At 40.2% G+C, this 20,217-nt stretch overlaps 1 protein-coding gene across 2 annotated transcripts in view; it reads left to right on the top strand.

Moving 5' to 3' along the window:
* Positions 1-20,217, top strand: part of UNC93A (unc-93 homolog A) — a 51,516-nt gene that overhangs the window by 12,054 nt on the left and 19,245 nt on the right. For both annotated transcript variants that reach the window (XM_060242285.1, XM_060242276.1), the window contains exons 4-5: positions 3,420-3,649; positions 9,065-9,193. In XM_060242285.1, the coding sequence (XP_060098268.1) occupies positions 3,420-3,649; positions 9,065-9,193 (359 nt within the window). The remainder of the gene's footprint in view (positions 1-3,419; positions 3,650-9,064; positions 9,194-20,217) is intronic.

Genomic DNA, 20,217 nt, shown 5'->3' with positions numbered 1-20,217 from the left:
TGAGGGGAGGAGGGTTGTGGGAAAATACTGTCAACCTAATATACAGAATGTCAAATACAGAAGGCTACCATAATCTGAGGGGCCATGGCTTAGTGGTAGAAGAAGGTCTCAGGTTCAGTTCTCAGCATTGCAAGTTAAAAACATCAGCTGATAGGTGATGTGAAGGATCTCTGAGACCCTGGACAGCTACTGCCAGTCTGAGTAGACAATATTGACACTGATGGACTAATGGTCCGAGTCAGTATAAGGCAGCTTCATGGATGCTCATTAGGGTTGCCAGGTGGCTTGGAAAAAAATCCCCTTCCCTTTAATAGAAACTTAATTAGCAAAAATGGACTGCTGAAGTTTTTCATGGCATGGAGCTGGTATTTGCTGCAGGTCAACACCTGGTACGGGCTGCTGATCAAACTGATACTAAAAGGGTGAGAGGGACCAGGTTAAAAGTTGGCAATCCTGATGCTCATCAAATTTTTTAAATGATTTTGCAAGACCAGAATATCTTAATGTCTTATTTTTATAGGTAGAGCCTAAGTGAATGTTTTTGCTCTGGGGCAGTTTGGAATGTTAAAATCTTCTGAAAGAAAGCTGAGCCAAGTTGTCCCTATGATGCTAGCAAAGCTGCAGGAACTGTTTGGCTAGGACCTGCTCAGTTGCAGTGTTGGGGTAAGATCCCCACTTCCACTTCCTGTTTTGCCACTGGTGGTATGGAAGTATACATCATGTGACCTTACAGCCGCCACTGTTGCTGCTCAGGTCTGAGTCATGTCACCCCCAGAGCACTATCAGTGATACCTGGGCTCAGCACAGCTTGTTCTAGTTCACAGTTGTCCCCACATTTAAAAGGTGTTTAGGACCGATTCCCCACTAGCCTTGTCCCGATCTCATGCTCCTCTTCTCTACGGGGCTTCCTTCCAATTTTGCACAAGCTGTCCCAGGGCTGCAACTCGCTCCACCTCTTTCGTGCGGCAAACAGAAACCGGTTTTTAGAGGATCTTGCTTGCCACACAAAAGAGGTGGAGTGAGTTGCAGCCTCAGGGCAGCTTGCGCAAAATTAGAAGGAAGCCCTGTGGAGAAGAGGAGCGTGAAACCAGGACAAGGTTAGTGGGGAATCAGTCTAGGTCTCAGTTTTCAATCCATTCTCTTAGATTAGGACAAGTAACTGAAATCAGCTGTTGGCCCACTTTCTGTGGTCTGTGTTCTTTTCTGTGTTTCTGTCTCTCCTCTAAACTTCTATGAACCCTCACTGGAACACTACAGCTAAGCACATATTTGATAAACAATCTGGCCAAAAATGAGAATTCCAAATAAGCAAATACCACAGAGAATGTTATTTAAGCTAGGCTTGTGTATGGCCACTGGTTTTGTAGTCTGGGTGATCACTAGGTTCTCTTCCTTTTGTAAACAAAGCTCTGAGCCATATTATGCTAAGTGAAAGCCAGTTAATGCTGCATCTAACACCTGGTGTTTAAGTATATTTATACTTGAGTGCGGTATGGGGGGGACTTCACCTAGAGTTCTGTTATTCTGACACTTTCATTTCTACACAAGCACACTAAAGAACAAAAAAACCCCAAAAAGATGAGTTGGGGCTGTATAATGAAAACACATTATCACAGCCATGCAGAACAATAACTAATCAATTATTACATATTTATCAATTTATTACATGTTTATCCCACCCTTTATCCAGATGTAGTTCTTCCATCCTGCATTTCATTCTCACAGCAATTATACAAAGTGTGTTAGTCTAAGAGTGATTGACCCAAGCTCCCCCCCCCATGAGCTTAATGACCAAGCAGGAATCTGAACCTGGGTCTCTCTATGCTCTAACCAGTAACCCACTGCTTTTCAGTTATCTTCCTACCAATCATCTATTCTCACTGCTGTGGGTCAAATTCATTGGTCAACAGGATGTACATATCTCTTCCTTACCAGGGAAGAAAATAAACTGCTTGTTTCTGCAGAACTCACAAGATGGCTTTGCTCATAGTCCGAACACAATAATGAATGTTGGGGAAGTGGTGTTCTGGAACTCCACATTGTTTCTGCCTATTCTTGCTCATTTTCTCTATTTATAATAGCTGAGGATTCCCAATGGATTTAATTCCCAATGGGTTTAAACCTTCTCCCATAACTGCATGAGTTTGTAAAAATGTTGTATGGTTTATGGAAACTTCTTTAAATATTGCTTCATCTAACACAAATGGAATGTGATAAAATAATTATGTCTAATTGACCTGTTCTTGATGAATGGGCCAAGACATGTTGAGATACTCACTTATGATGGGAAAGATTCTTATGGCAGGAGATCTTTCATATGCAAGGCAAATGCAATTTTGGGCTGTATCAACAGAAGCAGGCCTCAGATTCAGTGGGAGCTCACAGGAGCGCAGCTCCTGAACCTAAGAGTTCCACCTCCTTGCCCATTGAATAGTATGTGCAGCTGCATAACAATCCCTGGATGAGCTCCACCACCTATTTTTCTACAAAATGACTGCTGAACAAAAGTATAGTGTCCAGATAATGTGAAGCACTTTACTGTGCTCTGATTGTAAGACCTCACTTGTAGTATTGTGTGCAGTTTTGGGCACCACATTTTAAGAACGATAAAGACAAGCTGGAACAAAGATGGTGAGGGGTCTGGAGACCAAGTCTTATGAAGAAAGGTTGAAGGAGCTAGGCATGTTTAGCTTGGAGAAGAGGAGGCTGAGAGGTGATATGATCACCATCTTCAAGTACTTGAAGGGCTATCATATAGAGGATGGTGTGGAATTGTTTTCTGTGGCCCCAGAAGGTAGGACCAGAACCAATGGGTTGAAGTTAAATCAAGAGCTCAACATTAGGAAGAACTTCCTGACCTTTAGAGTGGTTCCTCACTGGAACAGGCTTCCTCAGGAGCTGGTGGGCTCTCCTTCCTTGGAGGTTTTTATACAGAGTCTAGATGGCCATCTGACAGCAATGCAGATCCTGGGAATTTAGGGGGAGGTATTTGTGAGTTTCCTGCATTGTGCAGGGGGTTGGACTAGATGACCCTGGAGGTCCTTTCCAACTCTATGATTCTATCTAATTCCTTATGGGTCTGAAAAATACATAACGAAAAAGTGTAAGGATTTTATTTTATATCTTGCTTTTTTCCCCAGCAGGGACCAAAGGTAGCTCACACCATTGTTCTTCCCTCTTCCATTTTATCATCAGAACAGCAGGTAGGTTAGGTTGAGAGAAAGAGGGGGAAACTGGCCCACAATGACTCAGTGAACTTCCATGGCAGGCTGGTGAGCCTGAATCTCCTAGATTTACTCTAACCACTATTACTATGTTGGCTTTCATGTTGTTTGTATGATTCAATATTTACTATGTAGTACTAGAATTAACTGTCTTTGGCTAGTGCTTACAATAACTAAATAATGTGTTTTTGGCAGGTATACACTGATTCCAACATCTTTGATCTTGGGTCTAGGAGGAGCACCTCTCTGGTCTGCGAAATGCACATATCTCACCATTGCTGGTAACTCATACGCCCAGAAAGCAGGAAAAATAGGAAAAGATGTTATCAACCAGTATTTTGGAATCTTCTTTCTGATATTCCAATCTTCTGGAGTCTGGGGAAATCTTATATCTTCTTTAGTGTTTAGCCAGTCTCCTAACAGAGGTAAATATATCTTTCTTCCTTGTCTGTTTCCTTTAAGACTTAGGTATGCTGCAAGCTACAGCAAAGTAGATCCCTCCCCCCTCTTCCAGTTACTGCCTTTAAAAACCAGGAGACAGTGTCAAGTAGCACATTGCAGTATTAATTACAGAGATAACAGGCAGTACCAAGAGAAAATGAGGTTTATTTTTTTAAAAAAAAATACAGCAGTATGATATGATGACTGTATTCTTTGCTCACTCCTTAGTTCATTTCAGATGAAAACCACAGTTTCTTAAATAATATGGCCCATTCTGCATACGTAGCTTATTTCTTCTTTTCATTGAAGTCGAGTTGTTTGGGGATAACATCAAATACTCTGCCTGCACTCTGTACCTTTTTCTCTCTCTCCAATTTCTATTAGGAATTACGGAGTATATATTCTGCATACCAATGAGAAAACCTGGGTAGTGGGTTGGTCTCTCCTGATTGATTAGTTTCACACTGGGCATATCTTTGAAATAGGAGATTATTCCAGCTGAATTTACTGTGGGGTTGGCATTAGTGTTCTCTACCCACCCACCCCCCAACAGTAGCCAAGTAGTTAAATGCTAATCTGGGATGGCTGGAGAAAAAAATCATTGTCAGGAACTGCTTTAAAAGTTTAGTGAGAGGAAATGCCAACCACTTTGCCAGAGAGGCAACGGGAAGAGTGCTGTGTGGCCACTTGGTGGAGAAGGTTCATGAGGGGGTTCATATCAGTGCTTTGCAGCCTGAGTCCCCTTCCCCACACGTTATTTGGAAATGAAATGACAAAAGCGGAAGGCCAGATGTTGAGATGGACCAGACCTTTTTAAAAAATAGGCTGCTGCTGCCCAGAGTAGGTTCCACAGCATTATCCTCACATTTGAAATGTTTGTGGTCAGAGCTAATTTAAAAAAAAAAACACTTTTCCCAAAAAAACCAACAAAATTTCCCAAAAGGGGAATCAAACCAACAGCCTTGCTGTTAATAGCACTGTATCTTAATCAACCAAGCTAACTGGCTATTCCTGCAAAGAAGTCAGACAAAGGCAATTATTTTCCTAATCTCATATTTCAAAAGATAACTCTAGTGCAAAACTGACCAATAAGAAGAGACCAACTGGCCTGCAGGGGTAGGAAAAGTCTGAGGAAATGTGTATGCTTTTAAAAGCTTGGAAGTGAAACTAAAAGGATAAATCAACACAAAAGGTCTCTGAGAAGCCCTGGGGGAAACTGAAAGCAGTCTCAGAACTGAAGGGGGGGATCAATGCAGAAAGAAAAACAAACTGTGATTGGAATGCACAGGGGAATGTAGAAGGGGGGGGGCTTCACAATTGTGATGCACAGTAAAAGTGAAGGAAACAGAGGTGCACAAAGGGTCTAAAGTTTATCATCAAATTGTAATGCATCCAACAAGAATCCGTTGTCCTTTCCCAATCCATCAGGCAAGGAAAAGCACTGTTCCCTTTAAGGACAAGATAACATTCTAGCTGTTTTACTTATTTATTTAATTCAATTTGCATCCTGCCCTATCCTACAAGTGGGCTCAGGGCAGCTCACAACATAAAGTAAAACAATAAATAATAATTCATAAAAACAACAACCAATTTGTCTACATAGATCAGTTAAAATATCTAATGGCAGATTAACCATTCTAACTACAGTGCCTGCTGCAACAACATCAGGGAGGGCACATTTATCTTAAAAGAAAACAGAGTCAGCTGGCTCTAGTGCCAAATTGGTATAGACAGAGACTTAGGGCAGACTGACAGACTGATCACACTGAGTAGGGAAGGCCGATTTCCTTTGGATGTCTGTCACCTCAGCTGAAAGTAGGGCTGCCAAGTTACCGGGCCGGGCAGGGGTTCCGCTGCCCCGAAGGTTCCCAACCCACCAGCCCACATTGGGCCAGCAGGGGGGATCCTCCCCCAACATCACCAGCATGATGACATCACTCGTAGTGATGACATCACTCGTAGTGATGACATCACTCGTAGTGACATCATCATGCCGATGAAGTCACATGCTGACCGTTTTAGGAGCTTTTGGGAAAACTCTGTGGTTTTCCTGGACACACTAGCAATTTGGGAGGGAAAACTCTATGGCCTTGCTGAATGGTAATAGATCCCACAGGAGTCAACTAGGAGCATGTTCCACCAGGCTGAAAAAAACCTGCCCTTGTTTGAGACAAAGAGGATGTTGTTTGGGCTGGGGACTGCTAAGCAGTGCTGCTCTGAAGAGCACAAGGATCTTTGGGACACATATGGGGAGAAACAGTCCTGTAAGTATGCTAGTCCCTGGCCACATAGGGCCTTAAAAGTTAATACCATAACCAGGCCTGTAGCCATGGGGGGCCCAGGGGGAACGGCCCCTCCACCCAACCCCCTTCCTCCTGTATAGCCCTTCCTTTCCCTGGGCTCTTCCCACCCCGTTCTTGCCTCCCCCGGTCTCCCCGCAGCCCCATTTCGCCCCTGCCGCTCTCCCTGGGTTCTTTCCTGCCTCTCCCATTCTCCCCAAGGCCCCATTTTCACTGCTGCCACTCTCCCCAGGCTCTTCCCTGCCTCCCCCACTTTCTCCATGGCCCCGTTTTCACTGCTGCTGCTCTCCCCAGGCTCTTCTCTGCCTCTCTCACTCTCCCCACAGCTCCATTTTTTGGGCTGGGCAGCTGGCCACTGAAAAAAGCAGCTAAGCCTCCACGCCCCCCCCCAGCCAAAATTTTATGTCCTGAGCCACCCCACCCAAAAATTTCTGGCTATGGGGCTGACCATAACCTTGACTCTGATCCAGTACTCAACTGGCAACCAATGCAATTGGTGCAGCACTGGCTAAATGTGCATCCACATAGATGTCCCCATCAGCAGGTACACTGCTACATTCTGTACCAGCTGGAGATTCCAGGTAAGACTCAAGGGTGAGGCCACATAGAATGAGTTGCGCTAATCTAACCTGAAAGTGAACATTGCATGGAAAGATAGTAAAAGGCTGATCTGGCAACATTGGTGACCTGGGCCTCCATGGAAAAGGAGGTGTCCAGAATCACCCATAAACTCCTCACCATTAGGGTCGGCATTAATGGAGCCCATCCAGGGCTGGGAATTGCCTTTCCGATCCTATCCTCCACAACTCAGATACAGGACCTTTGTCTTCGTTGGATTCAGTTTTAGTTGGCTCCATTGCAACCAACCAGCCAAATGTGTATTTAAATGTGATCCCAGGTATGGTCTGAAAACATCTGCTGCAGCAACCTTGTAAAAGTCTAAGTTAGCTGGGGTCTGATCAGTGCCTGAAAGGGAGGCCTCCTAGGAATCTTACGTAAGCTACCTTGTGCACTCCATAATGGAAGAGAGATGCAGTATAAATATAAGAAGTCTGCAAAATGATTTTGCTAGTGCCTTTCTGAAGGAACCATTCAACCTCAGTAAACGTCATTGCTGCTCAATAGCCTTGACCTGGAGATTTTGCAACCCAAGACACTGAACTCACAGTAACACTGGGGGTGTCCTACATTATGATTTTTGATGACAAAATTATACAACAACTTTAGGAAAAAATAGTTCTGAAATTATTTAATCTAGAGATGTAGAGATGACTTGGGTGGCTCAGGCTAGCCCAATCTCATCATATCTTGGAAACTACGCAGAATCACCCTTGGTCAGTAATTGGATGGGAGACTACCAAGGAAGTCCAGGTAGGATTGCTACAAACAGGCAGGCAATGGCAAATCACCTCTGAATGTCTCTTACCATAAATTGGCTGTGACTTGGCATTACTTTCTATCACCACCATATTTTGCTTTGACTTGGATAGCCCAGGCAAGCCCAGTATTGTTAGATCTCAGAAGCAAAGCAGTGCTGGCCCTGGTCAATATTAGGATGGGGGACCAGTACCACTAGAGAAGTCCAGGATGACTATGCAGAGTCAGGCAATGGCAAACAACCTCTAAAAGTATCTTTTCTTGAAAACCCTGTGGGGTCACCATAAATCAGCTGCCATTTGAAACAAAGCTAGAGAAAGGGAAAGCTGTATACAATTCTGTATTTTTATTTTTAGTTGTGTCATGTTCAGTTAAAAATGATTAACTCAGATTAGAAAGAGTAGGCTGTTTAAAAGTAAAACCACAGGTAACAGTAAAAGTAGTCTCTACTCAGAGGCAGATTAGGATTAAATGCCACAGGAGCCAATTAATAGCCAATGTCATGCTGGTCATGAATAAAATTCAAGTGACTGACCAGATTAAAAATTAAATCTAGAAACTACTTCAAAAATTGGTAGTAATCCTAAAGTGATAGCATCAAGGGAACACCATGTTTGTTTATGTTTCAAAGGGAGATTTACACAATGCAACAGGGCACGCTTTGGGAAATTAAACTAGTATTCTTTAATGATGCAGTATTTATTTAGTACCAGTATGCATACCATGGCATAGATAGTATTATTCTCTGACCTATCACTGAGTATAGTTATACATCCACAGTATTCTAATGTGTTTCTCTTTTAGAATTGTGTATCAGAATAACGTTTTTGTAATTACATACACAAAATAGGGATGTTGGCTGTTTATCTCATTACATATACTTTACCCATTTTCATTATATTTCATTGTATTCTTTTTTTCTATGGCAAACTAGAATGATGTTCACATGTTAAAAAGTAAGTGAGCTGGACTAGAACACCACTATTCAATGTATTTCTCTTTTAGCTGTGTTGACACACTCAAACAGGGATATTGGTTGCTTACCCCATTACATATATTGAACCCATCTCCCACTAAATTTTACTGTATTTTTCTCCTAATGACAAACTATATGTATGTTGCATGTGGGTTAGCTGGATGGGAAAACATAATTATTCCTTCCTTTTGACCCAGGATCATAGCAATAGAGTCATTGACAGACACTCTCACAATTTGACATACTAGTGTTTTGTTGCTTTCGCATGCTCATGCTACTCAGATCAAAGGTTTGCTCAATTTGTTAATTTTACTATTCTGTCATTGAATCTTATATTTGTACCATTTTACCAGATAATTTTACTTCACTGTCATTGGTTCTTAAATCTGTACCATTTTGCATTTTGGGCCACTGTCTACCAGCTATGTATGGCTCTGCTCACTGTGCCAGATTCCTCACCTGATGAAGTGTGCTTAGAGAGCACACGAAAGCTTACGTTCTGAATAAAACTAAGTTGGTCTTAAAGGTGCAATCGACTCCTATTTTGTTCTACTACTTCAGACCAACACGGCTGCCTACTTGGATATATCTATTTTGAAAGAAATTGCATTCAGAATTGTTAGGAATTCATTTGAAAACCATTACCATATAATCTCAGTTGGTTGTCTCTTACTATCTCAATTTTTACCTGCATTGTGACTGCTAACAAGTTCTTCTTTTGCTTTGGTTTCTTAATGGACTTGCAGAAATCTCAGAAGCAGATCTGGCATGCTGTGGCGCATATAACTGCATGGAAAATCCAGCTGAAAATGGCACTGGAGCTTCAAACGAAACAAGTCATACCTTAGTCTACACACTGCTTGGAATTTATACTGGTAGATGGTCTAAGATTCTCTTATGTGATGTCTGAGACAGTGTATATAAATGAAATTTACAATTGTTTCACTTAATAAGCTTTGATATTCTATTCTGTTCTCACAAGTTTAGTAGGTATAGCCACACTGTCACAGTCTGTAAAACGGTAATTGTCAAAATCCCCAAGACATAAATGTATTTTTGTCCTTAAAATAACAGGATTGATTTACCTAACCTACTTTCCCATTTTACAAATTCAAAACTTTTTTTTTTGGCATGGCATGATGTATGAGTATTGACAAAGGATATCAGAAGGAGACATATATAAAATATCTGCCAGAGAGATGACAAGAAATGTCTGCTCCTGGCTGTGTCGGTTAGCTATGTAGTGTGACCAGTTATGTTGTAGTTGATTTCTTTCCAAGCTCAGACCCAGTTTCCTGGAAAAAAATTTAACTTATAATTTATATACCTTATATAACTTACAGTTTATATACCTTTCAGCTCAAAGCAATTACAAACCAATAAAAAATAAAAAGCCAGTAAAATAGAATTAAAATTAAATTAAAATACATTAAAATCAATAAAATACTATAACTATCTATAAAACACTGGATTCCAAATAGTGCCATTTCTCCTGCCACATAATTTATAGCATAGAAATCACAGGAGAATAATATTTGAGGAACATTCATTGATATGGTGCAGGGATAACTGCAGAAAACATTTAAGAAGACTGAGATGAAATAATTCCTCCCCCCCCCCCGCCAAAAAAAAAAAAACCCTCATCAGAGTTCTCCATTGTGAAGTAAGATGCTGAATATTGTTCAAACATCTGTATTTGGTACTGAATGATGTTTGGTTTCAGTATTTGGTATCTGAAAATTCATTTTGAAAGCATCTGAAAGGTAACATGCAATAGTGTTTTGCATTTGACAGTACTGATCACTATGCATATTGATATATTACAGCAGCTTTCAAGGAACACTTCCTGTATTAGTGTGTCTTTCACAGAACCTAATTACATTGCAAATGATTCAGATGTCTGCTAGAGTGCATACTAGGGTTGCCAAGTCCAATTCAAGAAATATCTGGGGACTTTGGGGGTGGAGCCAGGAGACATTGGGGGCAGAGCCAGGAACAAGGGTGTGACAAGCATAATTGACCTCCAAGGGAGTTCTGGCCATCATATTTAAAGGGACATTTTAAATGTCTTCCTTCCATAGGAAATATGGGGCTTTTGGGGCTCATAGAATTGGATCCCCTGGTCCAATCGTTTTGAAACTTGGGGGGTACTTTGGGGAGAGGCACTAGATATTATACTGAAAATCTGGTGCCTCAACCTCAAAAAACAGCTCCCCCAGAGCCCCCGAAACCTCCAGATCAATTCCCCATTATACCCTATGAGAATCTATCTCCACATAGGGAATAATGAAGTGCTCAGCAGATGTTTCTCTCCCCCCCCCCCCATTTCTGACAACTCTGAAGCGAGGGATTGGCCTATCTACTCACGAGTTGCAGCCAACTTCTTCCAAGTAACACAGACACCCCATCCCAAGAGGAAGCCTTTCCAATCAGAGACTGGAGCCTCCAGAGGGGGAAAGTCCATGATGGCTTTGGGGGTGGGGCTTCCCCCTGCTGGCAAGCTGACTGGGGGAGGGAAGGAGCCTGGGAAAGCGGAAGAATCCCCGCTGGGACCTGAGGATTGGCAAGCCTAGTGCATACTCAGTGCATATGGGCCTACTGATGGGCTTTACAATCATCTGCTATAGATTATACCCACTATTTCCCAGTGGCTGTTCATTGTAGAGGGGGGGAAGTGATGGGAAAACTACACTGTGTGGAAGCTTGCCCTCCATTTCTGATCTTATTATTACTTATTATTTATTTATTTTATTACTTTAAATTTCTATCCCGCCCTCTCCGCAAGCGGACTCAGGGTGGCTAACAACATTCATTTTTACAATTTAACCAATAAAAACCACAGTTTAAAATTATTTAAAAACATTCCATTTCATGGTGCTGTATCACTACAATATAATATAGTATAAGTGGTGATCATGGTACTCTATAATGATGTAGGGTGGCAGCTCTCTCCCGGTTAGATCTCAAAGGCCTGTCGAAACAGTTCGGTCTTACAGGCCCTGCAGAAAGTAGAGAGATCCCGCAGGGCCCTTATGTTCTCCAGGAGAGCACTCCACAATTCTGGCGCTGCCACTGAGAAGGCCCTAGCTCACATCAGCTGCAACCTAGCATCCTTTGGTCCAGGGATGGACAACAGATTTTTTTGTCCCTGAATGCAGTGCTCTCTGGGGAACATGTGGGGAAATGCAGTCCCGCAGATAGACAGGCCCCTGACCATAGAGGACTTTAAAGGTCAATACCAACACCTTGAAACGGACTCGGAACACAATAGGTAGCCAGTGCAGCTCTCTCAGCACTGGACGAATGTGCTTCCACCGGGGGAGCCCCATTAACAGCTGAGCTGCAGCATTCTGCACTAGCTGTAGTTTCCGGGTCAGCGCCAAGGGTAGCCCCATGTAGAGAGCATTACAGTGATCTATTCTTGAGGTGACCATAGCATGGATCACCATTGCTAAGTTGTTGCGCTCCAGGAAAGGGGTCAACTGCCACACCCGCCGAAGATGAAAAAAGGCGGATCTAGTAGTGGCTGCTACTTGGGCCTCCATTGTAAGAGAGGACTCCAGGAGCACACCTAAGCTCTTGACCTTAGGGGCCGGTATTAGTGACACCCCGTCAAGAGCCGGCAGAGGAATCTCCCCCCCCCCCCGGCTCAGATAGAGAACCTCCGTCTTCATCGAATTCAGCTCCAACCGACTCAGCCTGAGCCAAGATGCTACGGCTTGAAGAGCCAGGTCTAGATTTTCCGGGGTACAGTCAGACTGACCACCCATCAATAGATAGAGCTGGGTGTCGTCTGCATATTGGCCAACCACTGTAAGGCAGACCCCTGAATCCCCACGTCGGCATGGCGGCCAGTCAGTAGCTGATGGTCAACTGTATCAAATGCAGCCGACAGATCTAGTAATAACAGCACTGCTGAGCCACCCCGATCCAGATGTCGCATGAGGTCATCTATGAGGGCGACCAGAACCATCTCCGTCCCGTGACCTGGTCGAAAGCCAGACTGGAATGGATCCAGTGGATCTTACTGAGAAACCTTCTAGGATTCCCTGACAGTTTGAAAACCATGGGTAGATCATATTTGCCGGTGTTTGATAACTGGCATACAATATTATTAAGAACATTAAGGAAGCCTTCTTGGATAAGACCAATGGCCCATCCAGTTCAACATTCTGTGTCACACAGTGGCCAAAAAAATCAGGTGTCATCAGGAGGTCCATCAGTGGGGCCAAGACATTAGAAGCCCTCCCACTGTGCACCCCCAGCACCAAGAATACAGAGCATCACTGCCGCAGACAGAGAGTTCCAACAATACGTTGTGGATAATAACTACTGATGGACCTCTGCTCCATATGTTTATCCAATCCCCTCTTGAAGCTGTCTATGCTTGCAGCCGCCGCCACTTCCTGTGGCAGTGAATTCCATGTGTTAATCACCCTTTGGGTGAAGAAGTTTTTTTTGTTATTTATACTTTATTAAGTTTTTCATAAAGCATATCACAGACATTCATTCCATCGAACGAACAGAGGCACTTATCCAACACCTTGTGCACCGCCACCATATATTCTCCTAATCTGAACTGCCTGAACTTAATCGAGTTAATTAGATGCCGGCATGCCAGTTCCCCAGCCCAAGAGCCCCCGGATAAACAAGTCCCAGACTTCAAAATGCAGAGCTTTGAACATTAGATGCTTCTAGAAAAGCCGACCAAATCTCTTCAAATTGTTGTTGTTGACATTGCCGGCGATATGCTATCCTTTCTTGCACAGCCAAAGCATACATTCCCTCAAGCCAAGTAGTAATCGTGCCGGTGAAGTCTTCATGCCACTGCAGCAGGATAAGCCGCTTCGCAATCATTATCGCAAGTGCCGCCCATCTTCGCTGCCAACGAGTCAGTGACCAGGTCGTCGGGAAATAATTCAGTAATATCTGCATGGCAGAAATAGACTGGTCAATGTTAAGTACCTTTTGCATCCATCGAGCAATGCCATCCCAGAAATTCTTTAACATCAGGCATTTCCACAGCATATGAGCCAGACCCGCCTCTGAGCATAGACACCGCCAACAAGCCGAGGATTCAGCCAAATTGTGCTTATACACCCTTTGGGTGAAGAAGTACTTGCTTTTATATATTCTAACCTGACTGCTCAGCAATTTCATTGAGTGTCCACGAGTTCTTGCATTGTGAAAAAAAGGAGAAAAGTACTTTTTTCTCTACCTTCTATATCCCATGCATAATCTTGTAAACCTCTATCACGTCACCCCACAGTCGACGTTTCTCCAAGCTAAAGAGCCCCAAGCGTTTTAACCTTTCTTTAGAGGGAAAGTGTTTCAATCCTTTAATCATTCTAGTTGCCCTTTTCTGGACCTTTTCCAATACTATAATATCTTTTTTGTGGTGTGGTGACCAGGATTGTACACCGTACTCCAAATGAGACCGCACCATCAATTCATACAGAGGTATTATGATACTGGCTGATTTGTTTTCAATTCCCTTCCTAATAATTTCCAGCATAGCGTTGACCTTTTTTATTGCAGTCACACACTGTTTCGACATTTTCAGCGAGCTATCTACCACAACCCCAAGATCTCTCTCTTGGTCAGTCTCGACCAGTTCACATCCCATCAATTTGTATTTATAGTTAGGATTTTTGGCCCCAGTGTGCATTACTTTGCAGTTGGCCACGTTGAACCTCATTTGCCACATTGACACCCACTCGCCCAGTCTTGACAGATCTCTTTGGAGTGCCTCACAATCCTCTCTGGTTCTCACCACCATGAAGAATTTAGTGTCATCTGCAAACTTAGCCACTTCACTGCTTACTCCCAACTCCAAATCATTAATGAACAAGTTAAAAAGTATCAGACCCAGTACTGAGCCCTACGGAACCCCACTGCTTACCACTCTTCACGGAGAAAATTGCCCATTTATACTCACTCTCTGTTTACTATTAATTAGCCAGTTTTTGTTTTAAAACAATTTTATTAATTTGCAATATATTGTTATAGTATTCTTTTAAGAAAAATGTAAAAAAATAATACAAATTGAAAACAATACATCACACTTTTCCCCTTCTCCTCACCTCCCCTTTTCTTGACCCCTGCCAGTGTTTACTTAAAATTGTAAAAAAAAACCAAGATAACTTAACAAATCAAGAATCTCCATTTTAAAACTTTATAACAATAAAGAAGAAATACAAACAAGAAAATAAGAAAAATTAACTCTATAAGTTCATCTTCATTTTTCTCCTTTCACCTTAAACACAAAGAAAAAGAAAATTCCCTTTATAGACTTTGGTACATTATTCCACCACACTTCAGCTATTATCAAAAATCACTAAATGCCCCTTTACTTTCCATTGTTTTCAACATAATTTTGAAATTTCTCCCATTCCTTTCTGAACATCTCCAAATCATAGTCTTTTAAGATGCTTGTAAGTTTGTCCATTTCACTCCATAACTTTTAAAATCCAATCCCATTTTTCTGGTATTTTATCTTGCTTCCATAACTGCGCATATAATGTCCTTGCAGCTGAAAGCAGATACCACGCCATCGTTCTATCTTGTTTCGGAAAGCTTTCCATTTGTAATCCCAACAGAAAAGAGTCTGGAGACTTCTTAATGTCATAACCTAAATTTTTTGACATTTCTTTCTGAATCATTTGCCAAAATTGTTTTGCTTTTTCACAAGTCCACTACATATGGTAGAAAGATCTTTCATGTTTTTTACATTTCCAACATCTGTCTGACACCTGACTGTTCATTTTTGCCAGTTTCTTGGGTGTCATGTACCATCTATACAGCATTGTTTTGGCTCTCACAAATTGTTGACAGAAGCTAGAAGGTTGTTTCCTTTTACAATAAGGACATTGCTTGGTGAAGATTAGCTTATCTGTTATAAACAGGAACATAGAGTTTCAAAACAAACGTTGAAGAGGCATTACTGAATGTTGTGGCTGTGAGTGTGCTTACTCTAATAAGAATTGAAAATAAAGCTGGGATTGGCTTCAAAGAAACAGTAAAAAAAAGGAAACAGGGAAGGAAAGCCACCATTTTCTTCCCTTAATGCTCCCCCCGGGCCAGGAAAATTTACAACCATGCAGGGAGATATGAAAGAAATATAAAATACCCTAATGACTGCTATAACACAGTTGACTACCAAAGTAGATAATATTGGTGAACAGATGGCAGAGATCAAACAAGAGCTTTTGGAGAATAGCAGAGAGACAGCTGAGACCAATAAAGCCTTAAAAGTACTAGATGGTCAGGTGACAGAGAATATTCAAAAGGTGGAACATCTGGAAAAAGAACAGAATATACATGACTCTAGACTCTTGCAACTGGAAGTAGACAGAGCCGCTTATATGCTGAGGTTTCAAAATATACCAGAAGAGAAATCTGAAGATTTACAGAAAATTTTAAGTGAAGCTTTGATTGAAATTTTACAGGTGACTTCGCAGAGGATGGAAGAAGAGTTTGATCAAGTTAGACGGGTGCCATCAAGTTATACAAGATGAAACAAATTACCTAGTGAAGTCCATTTGAGACTCACAAGAAAGAGAACTAAAGATGACATTTTGAAGCAAGTAAGAGACAGACCTATGATGATAGCTGGAAACATGGTGAAAGTTTAAAGAGAGGTACCTTGACCTGTGAGACAAAAGAGGAGAGAATATCAAGCGTTAACAGATTTTTCAAGCGGAGGAGAAATATCCTACATGTGGCTAATGCCAAAAGGCCTTTTTTTTACTTACCAGAAGAACAGATACAGGATTAACTCCATTTTCAAAGCTCAGAACTTTCTGGATAGAGTGAAGGAAAAAGAAGGCAAAGAAAAGAAGGCCGAGGAGGAGGAAGAGAATCTGGTGAAGAGAATCCAAATGAACCATGGGGATATCATACAAGACAGCATTCCAAAAAAGATAAGAAAGATAATGATAAGCAAAACCCATAATGGCTTTAATAGTTAATAGTTTAATGTTAATAGACTCAACTCTCCTGCCAAAAGGAGGAAGACTTTTAGATATTTGACAAAAATCGAAATGGATATAATCTGTTTACCAAAAACACATACTTTAACTAAAGATCAACATCTTTTGAAAATAAAAAACTTGGTAACTTATGTACAGCAACAGACATGAACAAGAAGAAAGGGGGAGTTGCAACATACATTAAAGATAAATTTAACCCACAATTGCAGTATGCTTCTGAAGATGGAAGAATTCTATTAGTGGAAATTACAGTGGAGAATAAAAAATTCTACTGGCAAATATCTATGCCCCAAATGATCACAAAGAGAAATTTTTTCGAGATTTGTGTCTTAAATTATCAAATTTGGACTATGTAGAATATTGCCTAATAGGAGATTTCAATGCAGTTTCTGATAGACAACGGAACAAAAAAATGCACTAACAGATGAAAAGTAAAGGTCTTCAGTTGCCAACAAGTTTTTGGAAATTAGCAGAAGAAATGGATCTAGTTGACATATGGAGAAGATATCCTAACTCCAAAGACTTTACTTACTATTCCTCTAGCCGCCAAACTTGATCAAGAATCAATATGTGCTGGCACTCTGCAAGTATGATTAAAGATTTAGTGGACATACAAATTCAACCAAGAGTTATTTCTGACAATACCTCTGTAATGATGAAACTCAAAGGTCCACGGATAAGAAGACCATGGAGGTTAAATACTTCAATTTTGAAAGATAAAGACTTTCTCAAAGAATCTAAGGTGGAAATGGAATCTTTTTTCAAACAGAACATAACACAAGAGGTAAAGGTGCAAGTGGTTTGGGACACTGCTAAAGCTTACTATAGGGGCCTTGCAATTAGATATAGTATTAAGAAAAAGAAAGCAAAAACTGAAAATTTCCAAAACCTAATGTCACAAACTAAAGAAGCTGAAAAGAATCTTTAAAAACAGCCAACAAAACATGAGTTTCAAAAAAAGGTTAAAGAAATGCAACACAAATTGAATTTGATTCTTATGGAGGAGATGGAGATTAAGTTGAGGTATGCTAGACAAAAATTTTTTGAACACGCTAATAAGTCTGGAAGGTGGTTGGCTTATAGGATGAGAAAAGAAAAGGCCAAAAGAATAATTTCGACATTGAAAGATGAGAACAACAAAGAGAAAAATCAAAAGCAAGAAATACATCAAATTGTGGAACAGTTTTACAAAAAATTATATGAAGGCAAGCAAGTTCATAAAATAAACTTAGAAGAATATGTCAATCAAAATAATCTCAATAAATTTACAGAAGAGCAACAAAAAACTTTAAATGAGCCAATAACAATAAGGGAACTTGGAGATGTAATGACATCTCAAAAGAATGGTAAAACTCCGGGTCCAGATGGACTACCTGCAGAATTTTACAAAGCTTACGAAGAGTCTTTACTCTTACCATTTAAGCATCTTATTGAAAAAATTCAAGAGAAAGGCCAAATACCAGTTTCATGGCAAGAAGCTGCAATATCTTTCATACCAAAAGAAAATAATGATTTGAAAAATATTAAAAACTACCGTCCAATTTCTCTTTTAAATGTGGATTATAAAATTTTTGCTGCAATATTGGCACAACGTTTGAAGAAAGTTCTACAGTCTATAATACATTATGATCAAGCAGGATTCCTTCCTAGAAGATATTTGAAAGATAATGTCAGAACAGTGTGTAATATTTTGGAATATTATGAAACTCATCCAGAGAAACAGCTGGCTTTAATTTGTTTAGATGCTGAGAAGGCCTTTGATATGCATTCATTGGCACTTCATGCTACAGCAACTGAAAGGCATGGAATGTGGTGAAAACTTTTTGAGAGCTGTAGAAGCAATTTATTCTTCACAAACTGCAAGTGAACAGTGAATTAACAGATCTAATCAACATTCAAAAAGTTACAAGACAAGGCTGTCCATTGTCACCCTTACTTTTTATCTTATCATTAGAAGTACTGAATAATCAAATAAGGCAAGATTCAAATATAAAGGGAGCTGTGATAAAAGATGAACAATACAAACTCAGAGCCTATGCAGATGATCTAGTTTTTATACTGGAACAACCAATGGACTCAATAGACTGTCTTATAAATAAGATTAAACAATTTGGTTACTGGACAGGACTAAAGATTAATTACCATAAAACAAATTTTTTGACAAAGAATATGATGATGGAACAAGCTCAATCCTTTCAGCAAAAATCAGGGGTTTTGCATGAAAAACGAATCAAATATTTAGGTAGCAAAAACAGATAATTATGACAAACTACTTAAAAAAATTAAAAAGGATTTGGAAAAATGGCACAATTTGAATTTATCTTTAATGGGAAGAATAGCCTTAATAAAGATGAATATCCTTCCAAGGTGACTTTTTTTGTTTCAAACTATTCCAATATTTTTAAATAGTGGATTTTTTCAAGAACTGAACAAGATGGTCGCCAAATATGTTTGGCAAGGTAAAAAACCTAGAATTAAATTAAAGACACTGCAAGATTCTAAATTAAGAGCAGGTATGGGCCTCCCAGACTGGCAATTGTATTATAAAGCCTCTGCATTTCTATGGGTAAGAGATTGGATACTACTGAATGACAAGAGACAATTGTTGTTAGAAGGACATGACCTTACTATGGGGTGGCATGCATATTTATGGTATCAAAGACTTGAAGGCCACTCCTATTTTAAGAACCATTGGTTTAGAAAATCCTTGTATCATACGTGGTCATGGCTAAAGACCAGAATTTATCAAAAAAATTCCAAGATGTGTCTCCCCAGTAGAAGCATTTACGCATCCAAATCTCCTAAAATCAAATCAGAATTATAGGTATGATGACTTGTTGGGAAAAGATAATCAATTGAAAACCAGAGGATAGCTGGAAAATATGGATATCAAAATAAACTGGTGGTTGAGAATGCAACTTGAATCCAGATATGCCAAAGACAAGGTGATAGGTTTCAATACAGAACAATATCTATTTGATAAAATTCTTTTAGGTCCACAGGAAAAATTAATCTCTAAATTATATGCATATTTACTTCAAATGAAGACACAAGACGAAGTGGTAAAGATTGCATGGTCCAATGGGCAAAAATTTTTGGTCGTAATATTACATTAGAAGAATGGGAGAGACTGTGGAAGCTTAATGTCAAATTAACTAGGTCAGCAACTTTTAAAGAAAATTTGTATAAGATGTTTTACAGATGGTACTTGACCCAACAGAAAATGTGTAAGATTTATACTAATATGTCTAACAAATGTTGAAAATGTACTAAACAGGTGGGTTCTTTTTACCATATGTGGTGGACATGTGAGACGGTGAAGGGTTATTGGAAAATGGTGCATGAAATATTACAGAAGATTACGAAGACACAAATTCATTTCAAACCAGAACTATTTTTATTGAATATATTTCCTGAGGATTATGCCAAAGAAATGACACATTTGCTGGCACACTTTAACACAGCAGCTAGAATTCTTTTGGTGCAGAGATGGAAATCTCAGCAAATTCCCACAAAAATGGACTTGGTGGGAAACATTCTGGAAATAGCAGAGCTGGACTTTCTTTCTAACGAAGAAGCAAGAAAATACTGGATGGTTAGATATGCCTGGTTAGATATTCAAGACTCTTAAATTCTCTGGTGTGAACTTATTTCTCCCTTCTTTCTTTCCTGTATTTTATATTATAAAATTGCCTTTACTGGAATTGTCAAATCAATTGATAACTTTAACAAAGGATTCAAACTATAAAATTTTAAAATGTGGATGAGCTTTAGTATAGACATAATAATATGGAACAATTTAGGTAAAGAAAACATTGTAAAAGTGAGCTTGTATTTTTTGAAAGTATTTTTGTGCAGAATAAAGTCCAAATGTATTGTGCTTTCTATCTCTCCTATCCCTTACCCTT

The sequence above is a fragment of the Heteronotia binoei genome, chromosome 1 (genome assembly GCF_032191835.1).
Source record: "Heteronotia binoei isolate CCM8104 ecotype False Entrance Well chromosome 1, APGP_CSIRO_Hbin_v1, whole genome shotgun sequence".
Classification (NCBI taxonomy): domain Eukaryota; kingdom Metazoa; phylum Chordata; class Lepidosauria; order Squamata; family Gekkonidae; genus Heteronotia; species Heteronotia binoei.
This window is presented reverse-complemented; position numbering and strand designations above follow the sequence as displayed.